The 15,337-nt window shown below is 39.0% G+C and overlaps 2 protein-coding genes across 14 annotated transcripts in view; one reads left to right on the top strand and one right to left on the bottom strand.

Moving 5' to 3' along the window:
* LOC115563559 (uncharacterized) overlaps positions 1-11,440 on the bottom strand; it is a 38,256-nt gene extending 26,816 nt beyond the window's left edge. For 10 of the 13 annotated variants that reach the window (XR_016196142.1, XR_016196144.1, XR_016196146.1 and 7 more), the window contains exons 1-2: positions 11,061-11,439; positions 3,974-4,899 (exon numbers count right to left, since the gene is read on the bottom strand). The gene's annotated coding sequence lies outside the window, so the exon portion shown is untranslated. Of the gene's footprint in view, positions 1-3,973; positions 4,900-5,140; positions 5,859-11,044 lie in introns of those variants that run through there. The other 3 variants (XM_089256081.1, XM_089256079.1, XM_089256080.1) reach the window with 3 other exon arrangements.
* Positions 11,441-12,629: 1,189 nt separating this feature from the next.
* phu (phurba tashi) lies at positions 12,630-14,916 on the top strand. The gene is made up of 2 exons (XM_030386743.2): positions 12,630-13,160; positions 13,223-14,916. The coding sequence occupies exons 1-2, from the start codon at positions 13,106-13,108 to the stop codon at positions 14,809-14,811; spliced, it is 1,644 nt and encodes a 547-aa protein (XP_030242603.1). The 5' UTR covers positions 12,630-13,105; the 3' UTR covers positions 14,812-14,916.
* The last annotated feature ends 421 nt before the right edge of the window (positions 14,917-15,337 follow it).

Here is a 15,337-nt window from a genome sequence, read left to right as displayed (position 1 = left end):
AGCTGTAATATAAATGCTATCCTATTCAGTAGGAGTAAACAGGGCACCATTATCAGCAAGAAAAACTAAAATTTAAGAATTCCCTGATTTTCTTATCAAACTGTATTATGGTCAGACTCTTCTTTTTTAACATCTTAAGATCAAACCTGCCACAACGGTGAGAAGTTCATATTTAAAGAACTTTCCGGAAACTAGCTTTCGACAATGGAATGGCTTCACAAGGTTTTCCACTCCCCCTGGGTGTGGCTTTTCCATCATTAATCAGTTGCCAATGTTTCAGTTCGCCACGAAATATTTGTAGAATTTCCACAAATAACGCCAGCACGCTCTGCGGTAGAGTGGGGACTGAGGAATGAGGCATGGCGAAAGAGGAATTTCAGGGCACTGACAACTGCAAGCTATGAGCTGTGGTATCTCTCGGCAGCGCATACATAGTTGCTCAGCTGTGTGTTGTGGTAAGGGAAAGGATAAGTTGCTGGCACAGTAAGTAGAAATGTGAAATTTATTTTGACATTTTGTGCGCCGCGAATGCCTGTTGGCAATAAAACTGAATAAGATTTACAGCAAATAAATAAAATTAGTCACAACAATAGAAAAGTGCACAGATGCTGACTAATGCCGCCAATAAATAATCATGAAAGATGATGAAGGTAAAAATTTGGCGTCTAGAATCGTACTTCTCTTGACAAACGAAGCTGCTTAGGATTGGACACGGATGCTGTTCAAACTGATCGTCATGATCATGATGATGCTTATGCTGACTGAAGAGCAAAACGCCAGGCATAAATAACAAGCCAGACGGCTGCAGCACAGTGGAGCAAATAAATGTTTTAATTAAATAAAGATGCCCACTCGTACATGAGCAGCCAGTGCTCATAATCATCGTGCGCCTGCTATGTGCCTGTACATGTAATAATAAAAAGGCATCTAGAGGGACAGACAAGACAGAAGAGACGCACAGAACTGTAACGCCGGCCAGCCAAGCAAAAATCTTGGCCAACGCGATAGACACGCCTTGTAAGTCACAGACGACAACGACAACGACAACGACAACGACAACGGCGGCGACTACGACAATGGTTGCACTCTTGCCAAATGCATAGGCCAAACAGAAGCAAAAGCAAAAACAAAAACGAAATGATAAAAACAACAACAGCAACAAAAGATGCAACCAAAATCGCCCAAAAATAAGAGAAAGAAATCGAGCAGAAGTGTGCATTATTCATTGTAAGAAATGTCGAAATAAAACGCCAAGTTTGCAATACAAAACATTACATGTGCTCATCATTAGAAGGCACATATAGAAGGCGCATACGGATACAGATATAGAATCTGATATGTATACGTAAATATGCACATATATACATATGTAGTACATGCAAGCTATCGGAGACTAGGGTTGCTTTTGGCACAATCATCCACGTTTCATCTATTGTTAGGCGTTGTTGTACTCTCATTGCTGTGGCATAAGTTCCACTTCAAAAAACATAAAATACGCGCGCGGCTATTTTTAGCAATCCGTTCATTTGATTTACGATTTCATTAGATCAGCTAATGGACATGCTCCGCGCCTCGCCACCGGCACCACAAGCATCACCAGCAGCCCCACCAGCAGCAACAGCAGCAGCGGACAAGAGAAACGGCAACCTGCGCTGATCAGCGTGTTCATCCCTCTCTCTATCTCTCTCTCTCTTGGTCTCTCTTCCTCATTAGCACACTGCAGGCGACCACCTGTCGTTGTCTATTTGAGCTGCCGGCCGCCAGACGCCTACCAATTATGTATTATTGCGGCAGGGCACATGGCAAACTTTGCAATTCGGTCAGTCCTTAGTCGTCGAGGAATGGATTTGGTCTAAGAATGCGGCAAGCACATAAGCCGAAATCCATTTAAATTTTAATTAGCCTAAAATGACATTTTGTAATCAGACAATTTCAATTTAATGCTGTTTCGAAGACATTTGTTTATAGCTAAACATCAAATGGCTTCCAAATTAGAAATTAACTAAGCTTTGTTACTGCCGTACAATCGTTAACTCTGTTACGATAGCTGGTAATCGATCGTTATGCCATCTCTTCCTTTAGCTTAATTTCAAGTTCAATTCGTTCATTTCATTAGTTCCGATAGCACGTAAATCAATGCTCTATACTCTACACCCATCTCTAGCCCTTTTTGATTTAACTGCATGTCTGATTAATTATTAAAGCATCGTTGCTGTAAACAACAAAATTTGTCACTGGGGCAAACAAATATTTTCTTTATTATAATTTAAGTGTTAAGTGTTATGAATGTGTTCTCAGCTGGCGTTTTCGAAATTATGTTCCCGCCACACGTGCCGCATTTGTTCAAAATAAATTTGAGCGGCAGAAAAGAGAAATTAATAGTTCATCAAGCAGCTAACGCTGACAGACAAACGACGCGACGGGCATTGCCATCTTCCCGTGGAAGAAATGCCAGACACAGAGACAACAAACCAACTAATGGACACGACTCGACATTTTTCCATTGGTCTACCCCCTATTTGTGTTTATTGGCGCATGTTCACTGAATTTCGGCTTCCATGTCCGTTTTATTTTTATATTTCTGTATTTTCCTTATTTTCGCTTTTTGTTTTCATTTTTCATTTTTTTTTTTTTTAGGCGAGTCATGAATAATTGCATTTCTAACATTACTTGACTTTCACTTTATCAGCAATAGATTAGAACAGTTCACCCTATAACTCACGGAGAAAGCACCCATCATAAAATACTTTATTTTTGTCTGTTTGCTTTGCTTCCTTTCTTTTTATTTTATTTTTTTGGCAACATTTTGAATGAGATAAAAGTATTACCGCATACGTAATTTGACAGAAATACGAAATATATATAAATATATATATGTATGCATATTACCACGTAAAATACAGCATATATTTAAAAGAAATTCCATTTTTTCCGTGACGTCAACTGTCTATTATATTGGTTTAGTCACAAATCTGACATATTCATGGCTTTGAGCTTGCAAACATTAATTTAAGACTTGGCAGTGAAAACCTGAAAAGTCAGAATATATTTATTTATTTACGTGTGCTCAGCTCTCAAATAAGTTCTCCGACTAAGCACTACTCTATTCGTAAAAAACAAAGCACTTTAGATTTCTTTCTTTCTCGGCTTTAATATCGGCATGATAACATTTGATTTTTTTCTACAATATTTATAAATGTATTAATAAATTATTCTAAGCCTTGAGTGTCAAATATTGTTGCTATAATAGGAAGTTATTGTGTGGAAAAACTTTGAAGGGAGTATGAGTAAGGCAGACAGAGCGAAAGAGAGAGAGAGAGAGAGAGAGAGAGGGAGAGAAACAGAAAGAAAAAGTCAATTGAGTTTACGTATTTATACCATAATTGAATACCAATGTTTTTGTATCTTTCATTCAATAAGTTGGAAATAAGTTAACTCATCCATACGTAGGTTTCTAAATATAAATTGAAGTGTCACGATCAGGCACTAAAACTCGACACTTGCTGTGTTAGCGCATTCACATGCTCAGCCACGTTCTGCGTGGTATTTGAGATTGACATAAGTCGCTCAATGTGTGGGGGTGAACGGGGACATGTTAGTGAATGTCTCTGCGTCTGTGTGTGTGTGTGTGTGCGTATGTGTGTGTTGGTCATTGTCAGCACATCATAGAAATATTTGTTAATACCAGACAAGAATATATATATATATGTATATATATATGTATATATACATACATACATATCTTCTATACATATCAGTTTAGAGGAATGCTAAAAGAACGAGACATCGTAGCATAGTATTAAGCGCAGTAGGCCGAGTCATAATTTGTTATTTTAATATATGTAGTTAGTCGCAGCATATCATTTGGTTAGTAGAAAAAGTAACAAAAAAACGTGTCTCTCAAAATATAATCGAATAGGAAGAAACTGAAAAAATAAGTGTGTGGGGCTTGCATTCAGAGTGCCAGGCTCACCTTTCAATCGGGCACTGCATTTGCCTGGGTCGTGTCCCACAGTGCGTATGATGAATTTCCTAAATGTTGATTGTCGCTGGCAACGGCAGCGACTGCGACGGCAACAGCGACGACGACGACGACGACGACGACGACGACGACGACGGCGACGGCGACGGCAATGGCAACTTTGACGACATCAGCAGTGTGAATGACAACCACATCTATTGCTTTTATTTGCCCTATATATATGTGTGTGTATGGATGTTCATGTGTGTATGTGTATCTGTGTATGCGTGTATGTGTGTTGGCTGTATGCACAACAATCTATATGAGTCTTTCTATATCCGGCATTCACTTTGGCATTGAGTTGATTTTCCACGGCTCGTGCTGCTGCTGCTGCTGCTGCTACTTGATTATGATGATGATTTTGTTGGTTATTGTTGTTGTAGATGTTGCTCTCGCTGTTGTTGGCTTTGATGTTAATATAATTCTTGTTAATACTCTTCACTGATGCTTAGTTTTGTATTTTTTTTATTTGCTTTATTTATTTATTAATTTTTCTTTTTTGCTTTGCTTTTGTTGTTGATTTCGTTTTGCATTTTTTAATTTAATTTTATTTTATACTTTTTTGTTGTTTTTTTTTTTTTTTATTTCACACGCGCGCGAAAAGGTGGGCCAGAGACAAGGCGTCAGCCATTTTGTCGTCTCTCACTCGTTTAGCAAGATAGAAGCTACGCCTTGTTTTATTATTGTACTCGCATTAGATGTGTTTTATTTATTTATTTCATTATATTACAAACGCTTTTTACTGAATAATCATTGTTGAAAATGTAATGAATTTATTTGTTTACTTGTTTATCATATATACTTTATATACTTTGTGATCATTTCTTTGTAAAGAGGACGGCTTGACACGCATTTTGAATTACATATTTAACAGCTACCTGCGGAAACAAATTGAAGAAATTGAAATTTATTAGGGGGCACAAACAGATGCTTTGTAGTTGCATTCGTCAAAGACATTTAATTGGATCGAGTGTTGGGGGTTCCATCGCTCTCAGAGCAGTTGGCACTTTTATTGTCTTGTCCTCGCTTTAGTCTCGGCTTCGCGTTTATATAATTGCTCTGCTTCATTAAGCAGCTTTCAAGTCCAGTGCATTTTGTTATTATTATAATACAAAATACATTTTGCGCTTGGCTAACAACTGCGGGTCAGCTGCAACAACAAGCTGACCAAGAAGTTGAAGCGAAAATGCTTGCTTCAAGCGTTATTTTGTTTTTGAGTGGCAAAAGCTTTTCCACACAAAAAGAAAGAACAACGGAAAACTGGGGAAATTGCTTAAGTTTTCAATGCGTTTTACTCAATTTGACTTCAGGTCGTTGTTAAAATTGGCGCATTAAGCGCTAAAGTTGTGGTCTCTGAACCCAAAAGCCTCCTAAAAATGCTCGGCTTCCCTTGCAGCCACCCTCTCCCACTCAGCCCCGTCTCTTTCTCTCTCTCTCTCCCTCTCTTTCTCTGTCGCTCCTTCCCACCATTCCACCAAGCGCAGATGTTCTTGTTATCGTTGTTCTTATATTAAATATTACGCTTGCTCGTTGTAGAAGTCAAAATAAATCGATAAATGGTTGCTACATAAAACAGAGCACAGATACAGAGGCAGACACAGATACAGACGCAGACACAGATACAGATGCAGATACAGATACAGATACAGATACAAATACACAGAAAGCAGCAGAAGTAGCAGCAGCAGCATCTACAAATACACAAACAACATCAACAACAACATCTAGCAATAAACAGCCTACCAACAACAGCAACAACAACAACGAGGACATAAAATGTTTTTCACTGGCTCCTTGAATCGTCCTTTCACCAGCAGCAGTTATCCCATCCCTACCCACTGGCAGCTTCTCTGCCCAAGTGCCGCCTCACACCACGAGCCTGCTCATTCATGTACGTACGCACACACACACACACACACACACACATATATATATATATATACATATATATATATATATATATACCTTTATACATTTACATGCATACGTATATATGTATGTAAGCGGGCCGAGCGGGAATGCCGATTCTCGTTCGTTGGCTCGGTCGTTAAATTTGCGCTGTGTCGGAGTGCCTCTGTGTGTGCTTGTGTGTGTGTGTGTGTATTCGTTCGGTTGTTCGCACGCCTGACTGTCTGCCATTTCGTTTTAACGCACTTCGTGTATGCATGTATGGGTGAGTGAGTTCGTGTTTATGTATGTATGTGTGTGAGTGTATCGGTTGGTGATGCTGCTACGTACTCCATATTACCACATTTGGCATGGTCTGCTTTCCGCGTAAACAGGTACACACATATAAGCACATGTATAGATATATATGTATGTATGTATACATAGTATGCGTGTTATGTATATATGTATATGTACATGCATGTATCTGAGCGTGTGTGTGTGATGCTCCTACATTTGTTGGGAAAAATCAATTAAAATTTAACGCACGTTCCGTACGCACTTTATGCGAGCCTCTGCCCGCTGCTGCCTTTTGCCATATTAAACGCAATTCGTTCCTTTCAATGCTTCAATTCGTTTGCTCAGCGAGGAACGAATCAAACTTGTCTCATTTGAATTTTAATTAAAAACTTTACAGGTTCAATAACTTGCCAATGCTCTAGAGAAAAAAACAAAAATGAAAATCAACCAGAAGAAAAGAAAGCCCAAAGTGAAAATTAGCCCTCTCATCTGATTTCCATGTAACAGATGTTCGCTAAATACGAATCTGTTATTGTTGTTTGTTTGTTTGTTTGCTCGCTTGGCTGTGGGCGTGTGTGTAGGAGACGCAAAAAGAAGGCGTGGCGTAATTTAATTCGTTTTGTCAGTAATTTAGATACTGATTGGGCGAGGCGTATGCCATGTGCTCAAGCAGCGCCTTGTTCACCAACATTTTAATTGGCTCTTAAGCCCACGAACGAAATGTGAATAGGATTAAAGTGGAATAAGAATACGGTAAAATGCGAATTTAATAGCGCCACTTTTGTCGAGTTTTTAAAAGCAATAAAAATAACAGAAAAATGCGAACGATGGTGGTCATACTATGACATTACGATGCCGATAAATTGCATATATCTGTATATTGCATTGCACTTATATATTGTATTGAGAATACATAACAAGAAATAAAAAAAATTCGAGATTCGTAGAGGATATATTAGAAGATCAAAATCGTGTATTTTGTATATGAACATGAATAATATTCATTGAAATCACAAACAAGAATTTTAATGCATAATTGGACTTGAATACTTTAAAGAAATCCCATATGGATCTTTATTATCTGATATTAGGATATAAATAAATCTGTCAAAGCAAAATTTCACCGAGATAAAGCCCTAGATTACTTCAGATTGACTTTAAAGGAAATATCTATTTTTATTCGAAAGATTAAATAAATTTGTTTATATATTACTCATGTTACAATATATTATTTATATTTTTTTTTTTTTGCATTATTAATATATTTTATACATGTTATTTTATGGTATATTAGTCCCTCGTAGATATTTGAAAGCTGTCATTTCTTATCGATGTCCCTCGATATGAAATGATTAGTAAATTTAGCTTTCGTTCAGATGAGTTTCGAATACCAGCATTATACAATCACATTGTTATCTAACATAGTAGTAACATAGTATTATTTATAAAGAAAATCCCAGTCAATCAAACCCATTCATCCCTCTTAGGCATCACAAAAGAGTATTCGAAAAACTCAACTCATAAACAAATTGCTTTCTATCCTCAACGATGCGAATATCAAAAATCATTATCATTCATATTTACGCAGCAGAAGCAGTAAGCAGTTTTAACTACTCGTCATACGAGTTGAGTTGACCCAGTTCGAGGAACGTTCAATCAACAGTTCATTAAAGCATGCAGTTGCCTTAAACCGCAATAATCAAATTGCGTAACTGTACTTCCCAGCGCGTCCACAGCAACCTGTTAGGTGGAAATTGCAGGGTTGCATTTGGCCAGCTGCGGCAATATTGGCTGGTTGCCATGGACATGGACATTGTCTGGGCCAGTGCATAAATATCGAGATCCTGCGCACAAAAGGTAAATATAATTTGATTACGTGTGTGGGCAGCTGCTATAATTGCAATTGGGTCTATTTGATGGACAACGCTGCGCATGCTGCACCACAACGTCACAAACGCACTGCGAGGCGACGTTTAAATGAAAACTGTGTGGCGTTTGACTTTTGCTTGGCTTGTCACTGTTCAAGCACCGGAAAATGGGTGAAGGTCAGCGGCGTTAACAGTGTGGCCCTGTCCCCCAAATGCACTGGCAACAGCCTCCTGCTCATCCTCGGTCTCCTTCTCGCCAGTCAGCCAGTCGCTCAGTAATGCTAGAAGGCCATTAACTAAATACAGTCGCATCAGGTCGGGCTCGGGCTCTGGCTCTGGCTCTGGCTCTGGCCACAATATCAACTGCAATCGCAAGCTCTATATACAGATGTATAAATATGCAGCATACAAACAGGCGCACATTCGTCCATATGTACTTATACATATATATATATATGTGTATGTATGTGTGCGTATGTGTGTGTGTGTGTGTACACACACATTGTAGCACGCATGTATGTAATACAACAAAACAACCCCCACCCCTAAAACTGGTCATATTTACTCAAACTCAAATGTTTTCATAATTTTACAAACACATACATATATATGTACATACATAAATCTTCAACTGGCGCCACTTCACTCCTTGGCTGCCCCATAAAACCCAAAGACCCAGAGTCTGCTGGCAACATCAATGCCTTGCTTGTTGTTGTTTGCTCTCTATCCATTCCAACCCCTCCAATTACTCACACATTCAACGAGCACTCATTTAAACGAAGCACCCAATGCTCACAGCATAACGGTAAAGTTAACTCTCGCTGAAGCTGTAGTCGTAGCTTTGGCTATAGCTATAGCTATAGCTGTAGTTGTAGCTGTGGCGCTCGGTTTGGAGGCCGCATTCGTTAAATGTTGAAAGTTCGTGTTGCCTTTGTTCGTGCGTTTGAGCTTCGGCAGCGTTTATCCTTTCTGGCTCCATATCTATATCCGAATGCTACTGATGCTGCGGCACAGTGGGGCAGATATGTATAATTTTCGAAAATCATTTTGCTTGGCAAAGTATTTACTATTTGCGTTGACCCAATTTATATAATATTTATATTGTGTTGATGTATAGTACTTGGAAAACATGTATAACAAAAATAAAATAAATAAATAAATCAAAAATTAAGTTTTCAAGTTAAACTTTTTAAAAATATTTAAAATTGAACAAATTAAATTTATAAAAAAAAATCATTTAGAAAAAACCTATTTAGATACTAAAATAAAAATTAAATTAAATTACAAAATGTAAAGCTATTAAAAAATTAAATATGGAGAATATTCAAACAAACATTAAAAAAACAGACATTTCGTTCAAAAAAAAAATAATAATAATAATAATAAAAAATCAAATAATAAATCAAATATAAATAAATATTACATTTATATTAGAAAATCACGTAATTAAAATAAAAAAAGAATATTAAAAAAACAAGCAATGATGACATAAATATTACATATATATTTAAAAATCACGTAAATAAAATAAAAAATATATCCTTTTTGCTATTTCTAAAGTTTGTCCAACTATTTAGTCATTAACTATAAAAAACTACCAAGATTCACTTAGGCTCTTCAATAAACTTGTTTACATATGAACTAGCTTTACCCGTTCTGCGCACAGTATACGACTTTTTGTTTATACACATTCGTACAATTATATTGCCAATTTGTATAAATGTATATATAAATATCTGCATGCATGTCATTTGGTTTATTATCGCTGCTGAAATGTATCTGCTGTAGCAAAGTGCTGGTACTTCTGCCTGCTTCTCACACTGTGCGTGTATGGGTAGGTATGCTCGTGTGTGTGTATGTGGGCTACTATGTTTCTATGCTTCTCCCCATGGAATAAGGCAGAAACTTTTGCTGCCAACTCCCTTCGATGACGCCAAAGACGACAAGTTATGTGCGTTGTTGTTGTTACTTGAGTGTGTGTGTATGTGTTATGTGTGTGTGTGTGTGTGTGTGCCTTGAAAAAGTTTAAGGCAACTTTTTTGTCATTTAATTGTTTCTCATGTTTTTGCGACTCGTGTGCTACTGCTTGCTTGATTTGTTTCTCTGCTTGATGCTGGGCATTTCTATTTGTTTGCGCGTTGTTTTATACGTAACTACATAAACATCTATATAATATCTTTGTATATATTATATTTGACTGGCAGCATATATTAGTTACATATACATTATCATAGTTGATTATATCACTATGAGTAGGTATGGAGAATAATACTGAAATTCGGTAGATGTAAATTTAATACTTTAATTTTGAATGTTTCGTGAGAAAAGTAAAAAGTTTCCTTCCATCATACGCACACTCATACACACACACTCACTCCCTCACTCTCCCACAAATGTTCTCGTATAGAAGAGAATTCAAACGCAGAATTATGTTGAGCCATTATATCGCTTTCGTAGTCAGCTGGGCATCCATGTCTTTGGCATGGAAGCTCGAGCCTCCTGTTGAAATATGTATGTATATGTAAATGTAATCCCAACTTACATACTCGAAGCACCTTTAGCTAAATGCACTCTAACATTTAGAATATATGTTCATTTTTCCCACAGTTCAAAATGTGTGCCTTTTGTTACATTCAGCCATTACACGACATTGCCTGTTTTTCTTTCATTCTTTTCCTTCTTCTTTTTTGTGTACATATAAACTGAACATATGTAGGTATGTTTGTACCTACGTACATACTTTTCATTTTATACAGTTATACACACACATAATCAGCAGAGAATAAAAACTAGCGAATTGTCACCAGATTTTCAAACAATTAATTTCCTGACCCGTAACAATTGATATAAACAACTTGAGATGACAAAATTATAATTAAATTGTGTGTGTTTTTTTTTTTTTTTTTGCCTTGTTTTTCTTTTTGATCTCGTTTTTATTTCAAATTTAATTGAAGTATATCTCACGCACTTTTTTCACTATTTACCTTTTTGGTTATTTTAAAATTATTGAATTATCGTTTGTTATATACACGCGTTTTTTCTTTAGTTAAGTATGTGTAGATACATATATACATTATGTATTTGTATATATATGCAAACATACATATGTTTTAAATGATTGGGAAAACAACAAATGTTGGGCTAAAAAGTTTTGTCAGTTCTTTTTGGTTATTTTGCTTTAATTCTTTTACTTTTCTCTATGTATTTTTGGTAGTGTAGAAAAAATTAAAAACGCGCCGTTGGTATAAAAATGTTTTAGCTTAGCGATTTTGACGTTTTGCATGCGAACCAACAACTATTTTGGCCAAATTCGCGTAGTCAGGCCAGAAGCTCTCTAACGAAGATGTTTCTTGACGCAGCAGCAGCAGAAGCAGCAGAAGATAACGGCTGCTGTACCAGAGAGTGTATATTGCAGAGAGAGAGCGTGAAAGAGAGAGAGAGAATGAAAGAGAGAGAAAGTAGTCAAAACAGAGAGAGAAAGAAAGCACATCAACGATTGTCAAACGAATTAAGCTTTTGTTTTGATGCTAGCGCCTGCGCAATACAATTTAAAATATTCCAACAGCATTGCCAGCTTTAAAAACGTTTTCAACATTCGTTTTAAATAAAGCATTACTTTCGTAAAGCTATTAAATTTTGCCAATAATAAAATATACTTAACTGAATACATTTTACTCTTATACTAATAGTTATTATTATTCATTGATATTGATTGTTCCGCAAATGCTGTTTTGAATTTGGCGCTGCGAACAGCGCTGCCAACATTCCAATTATCGATATTCTCGTTGAGCACAGTGCGAAAGGTGCAATGTATTTATATTTGTTAATACAGCGCTGCCAACATAAGAAATGCACGACTTTGGTTTGGCGGTCTTTTCCAAATGACGGTACGATGTTCATGGATCATTATTATTTTAATTAAATAAGCACATTTTTTTAATATTAGTTGCTCTCGACAATAATTAAAGACGATTATATATAGATTATCATTTTTGAAAAAGTACATACAGAAAAAGATTATCTTCGCTGAAGGTTTACTATATACATACATACATACATATGTATATGTATAAGTATTCGTAGAGCTACGAGTAATGAGTAATTGTGTATAAAGGAAATTTTTGTGCAAAATGTCTACCGGAAAGTTGATAATGAAATACTTATTTACAAAATAAGAAATATAAAATTTAATTTATACTTTTTTATTATTATGTAACTATGCCATTAGAGTTATACAGCTATAAAAGCAAATATTATGTAGATTAACTTGAACATCTTCTATTGGGCTATGTTAGGACTATAGATAATATCAAAATATATTAATATTAAATATTAAAGTAAATGCTATTGCAATTTATATTATCGTAATGGCCTCGTACGATATCCTACAATTATAATTTCAACTGCAGCTCAGTTGTTATTCAAATTTTTGTGTTTCGACTACACCTACATAGCTGTACTTGTCTGAATGTGTGTGTGTGTGCAAGAATTTTTTAAAATCTGGTGCTGTTTTTATGACAGTGTATAGACAGCTAATGACTTCGACAGAACAGAGCTCATAACACGGATCTGTACACAATTCCACATTGAGCAAGAAAAGGCATAACGATCACGTGAACGATGATCGCGTTTTCGGATCCGCAGGCAAAACAAAAACTCACATGCGTGAGCCACGGGTGCGGGTAGGCAGACAACGGCAACGAATGATGATAACGCACAGCCAGCCGAAATCCCAAGTTTCTGAAAACACATAAGACAACGACAATAACAACTCTCACATACACACACACACACATACGCATGTGTGTAATGAAATAGGATTGAAGACTGGGCAGACAGCGTCAGCGTCAGCGTCAGCGGCTTCGATTGCCATACATTGATTTTTGTTTATCAAGCGACGATGACCTGTTATGGAACCGTGCTCGACTATAAATAAAGCCGGTCTCGTGAGACTCGCTATCAGTTCTGTTCGAAACGTGCCCGGCAAGGTACAGGCAAACCACAACTCACAAGCAAACAACTGTTCAGGATGATCTTGCAATTATTCGCACTGGGTGGGCTCTTCGCTTTAGCTGGCTGCTACGGTAAGTCCAAAGTTTGCTAAGCTCCAAAACACGGAAACTGACAGTCGATCCCCCACATCCAGCGCTACCGACACGTGATGCTGAGCGGCACATGCATCCGGTGTATGGCGGAGCAGCAGCCCCTCAGCAGGCAACGCGCTTCAAGCGCGGGTACATGCCCGAGATGGCGTTCGCATCGCAAAGGGTGGAGCAGTACGCCGACTACTGGCGCAGCATCGCCCACCAGACGCTGGAGCAGCAGCTGGAGAGCAAAATGAGGCCCAACACTCAGCTGGCCAAGAACGTGATGCTGTTCTTGGGCGACGGCATGTCCATACCAACCATCACCGCCGGTAGGGTCTATCTGGGTGGCGAGGAGAAGCAGTTCTCCTTCGAGCAGTTCCCGTATGTGGGCCTCAGTAAGACCTACTGCGCCAACATGCAGGTGGCCGACTCGGCGTGCACGGCAACCGCTTACCTGGGCGGCGTCAAAGCCAACTATGGCACCGTGGGCGTTACGGCTGCTGTCCGCTTGAAGGATTGCCAGGCCCAAGTGCAGCCTGAGAGTCGTGTCGCATCCATCGCTGCCTGGGCACAGCGACAGGGCATGGCCACTGGCCTCATCACAACGACATCCGTGAGTCATGCCTCCCCCGCAGGTGTCTACGCCCATGCCGCCCATCGAGACTGGGAGAACGATGCTGATGTCAAGGCGGATAATGCTGATCCCACAATTTGTACGGACATTGCGTCACAGCTGATCAACGGGGACGTGGGACGAAATCTGAACGTGATCTTGGGCGGCGGCAGGCAAAACTTTCTACCTGAGCACGTGATAGATCCAAGCGGCGTCTTCGGCAAGCGCAAAGATGGCCGCAATCTGATCGAGGAATGGCAGCGGCAACACACCAACAGCGCCCACTACGTGCACACGCGTCGCCAACTACTGGAGCTGAACAACCAGACATCGCGAGTGCTTGGCCTGTTCGCCCCCTACCACATGCCGTATCATCTGGACGCCGATGCCGTGGATCAGCCAACATTGGAGGAGATGGTGCAGGCAGCGCTGGCCATACTGGAGCGACAGAGCGCCGGTCGAGGCTACTTCCTGTTCGTGGAAGGCGGACGCATCGACCACGGCCACCACAACACGTTGGCACTGCGCGCCATCGACGAGACGGCGGAGTTCGACAAGGCGGTGCATTGGGCGCGCACGCACAGCAGCGTGGATGATACTCTGATTGTGGTCACCTCGGACCACTCGCACACCATGTCGCTGGCGGGCTACTCCAGTCGCAAGAACGACATATTCGGCATCAACGATGGCCAGTTGGCTGCGGACGACTTGCCCTATGCCACGCTGAGCTACGCCAATGGCCCCGGCTACAACAGCAACTTCCTGAAGGAAGATGACGGTGCTGTCAAGCGCAAGAACCTGCGCTCGCTCAACATGAAGAACAAGGACTTTATGTTCCCTACCGCCGTGCCACTGGAGTCCGAGACACACGGCGGGGACGACGTCGCCGTCTTCGCCAGTGGCCCGTACTCCCACCTCTTCACTGGGGTGTTCGAGCAGCACTACATACCGCACGCCATGGCCTATGCTTCCTGTCTGAGCGAGTCGCGCAGCATGTGCTCAGACACCAGTATTACTCGACTTTGGAGCTCCTAGATTACTTTAAAAACAATAGCGATTATTGTATTTATGTATGTAACTTATGACCAGCACTTCTATTAAGTAAGGTATTTAATGCAACAGGTTAGGTTTTAAAGAATATAGATTATAGAATTTAAATATAGATTATAGAATTGCAACTACTCAAACTTTTTGTGCAAATTAGTGAGTGGGTCGGAATACATATAGACAAATGGGGAATTATATTATAGATACATGTTCAGTTCTATATAAATATATGAAGTGATCCTAATCAAGTAAAAAATGCCTGTCTTAGACCTGTCATAGAGTTACACATGTGTCTATGACATACCACTAGAATATTCGTCAATGCCAGTATATCAAGAACAATATAAATGCACAATGCCTATAAACCAATCGTAATCTCCTCGAAAGTTGTAAGTAAATCATGCATTCTTCTACGATTCGGGCAGCCGGACTTTGCACTACTTACTTCCTCTAAAAATAGACCACACAAATATGTTTATACATATAGAGTATATACATAGTAAATATAGAAAAT

Source organism: Drosophila navojoa, chromosome 2 (genome assembly GCF_054131105.1).
Source record: "Drosophila navojoa isolate 15081-1374.11 chromosome 2, UAZ_NAV_1.0, whole genome shotgun sequence".
Classification (NCBI taxonomy): domain Eukaryota; kingdom Metazoa; phylum Arthropoda; class Insecta; order Diptera; family Drosophilidae; genus Drosophila; species Drosophila navojoa.
Note: the sequence above shows the minus strand (reverse complement) of the source record. Positions and strands in the feature narration are given on the sequence as shown.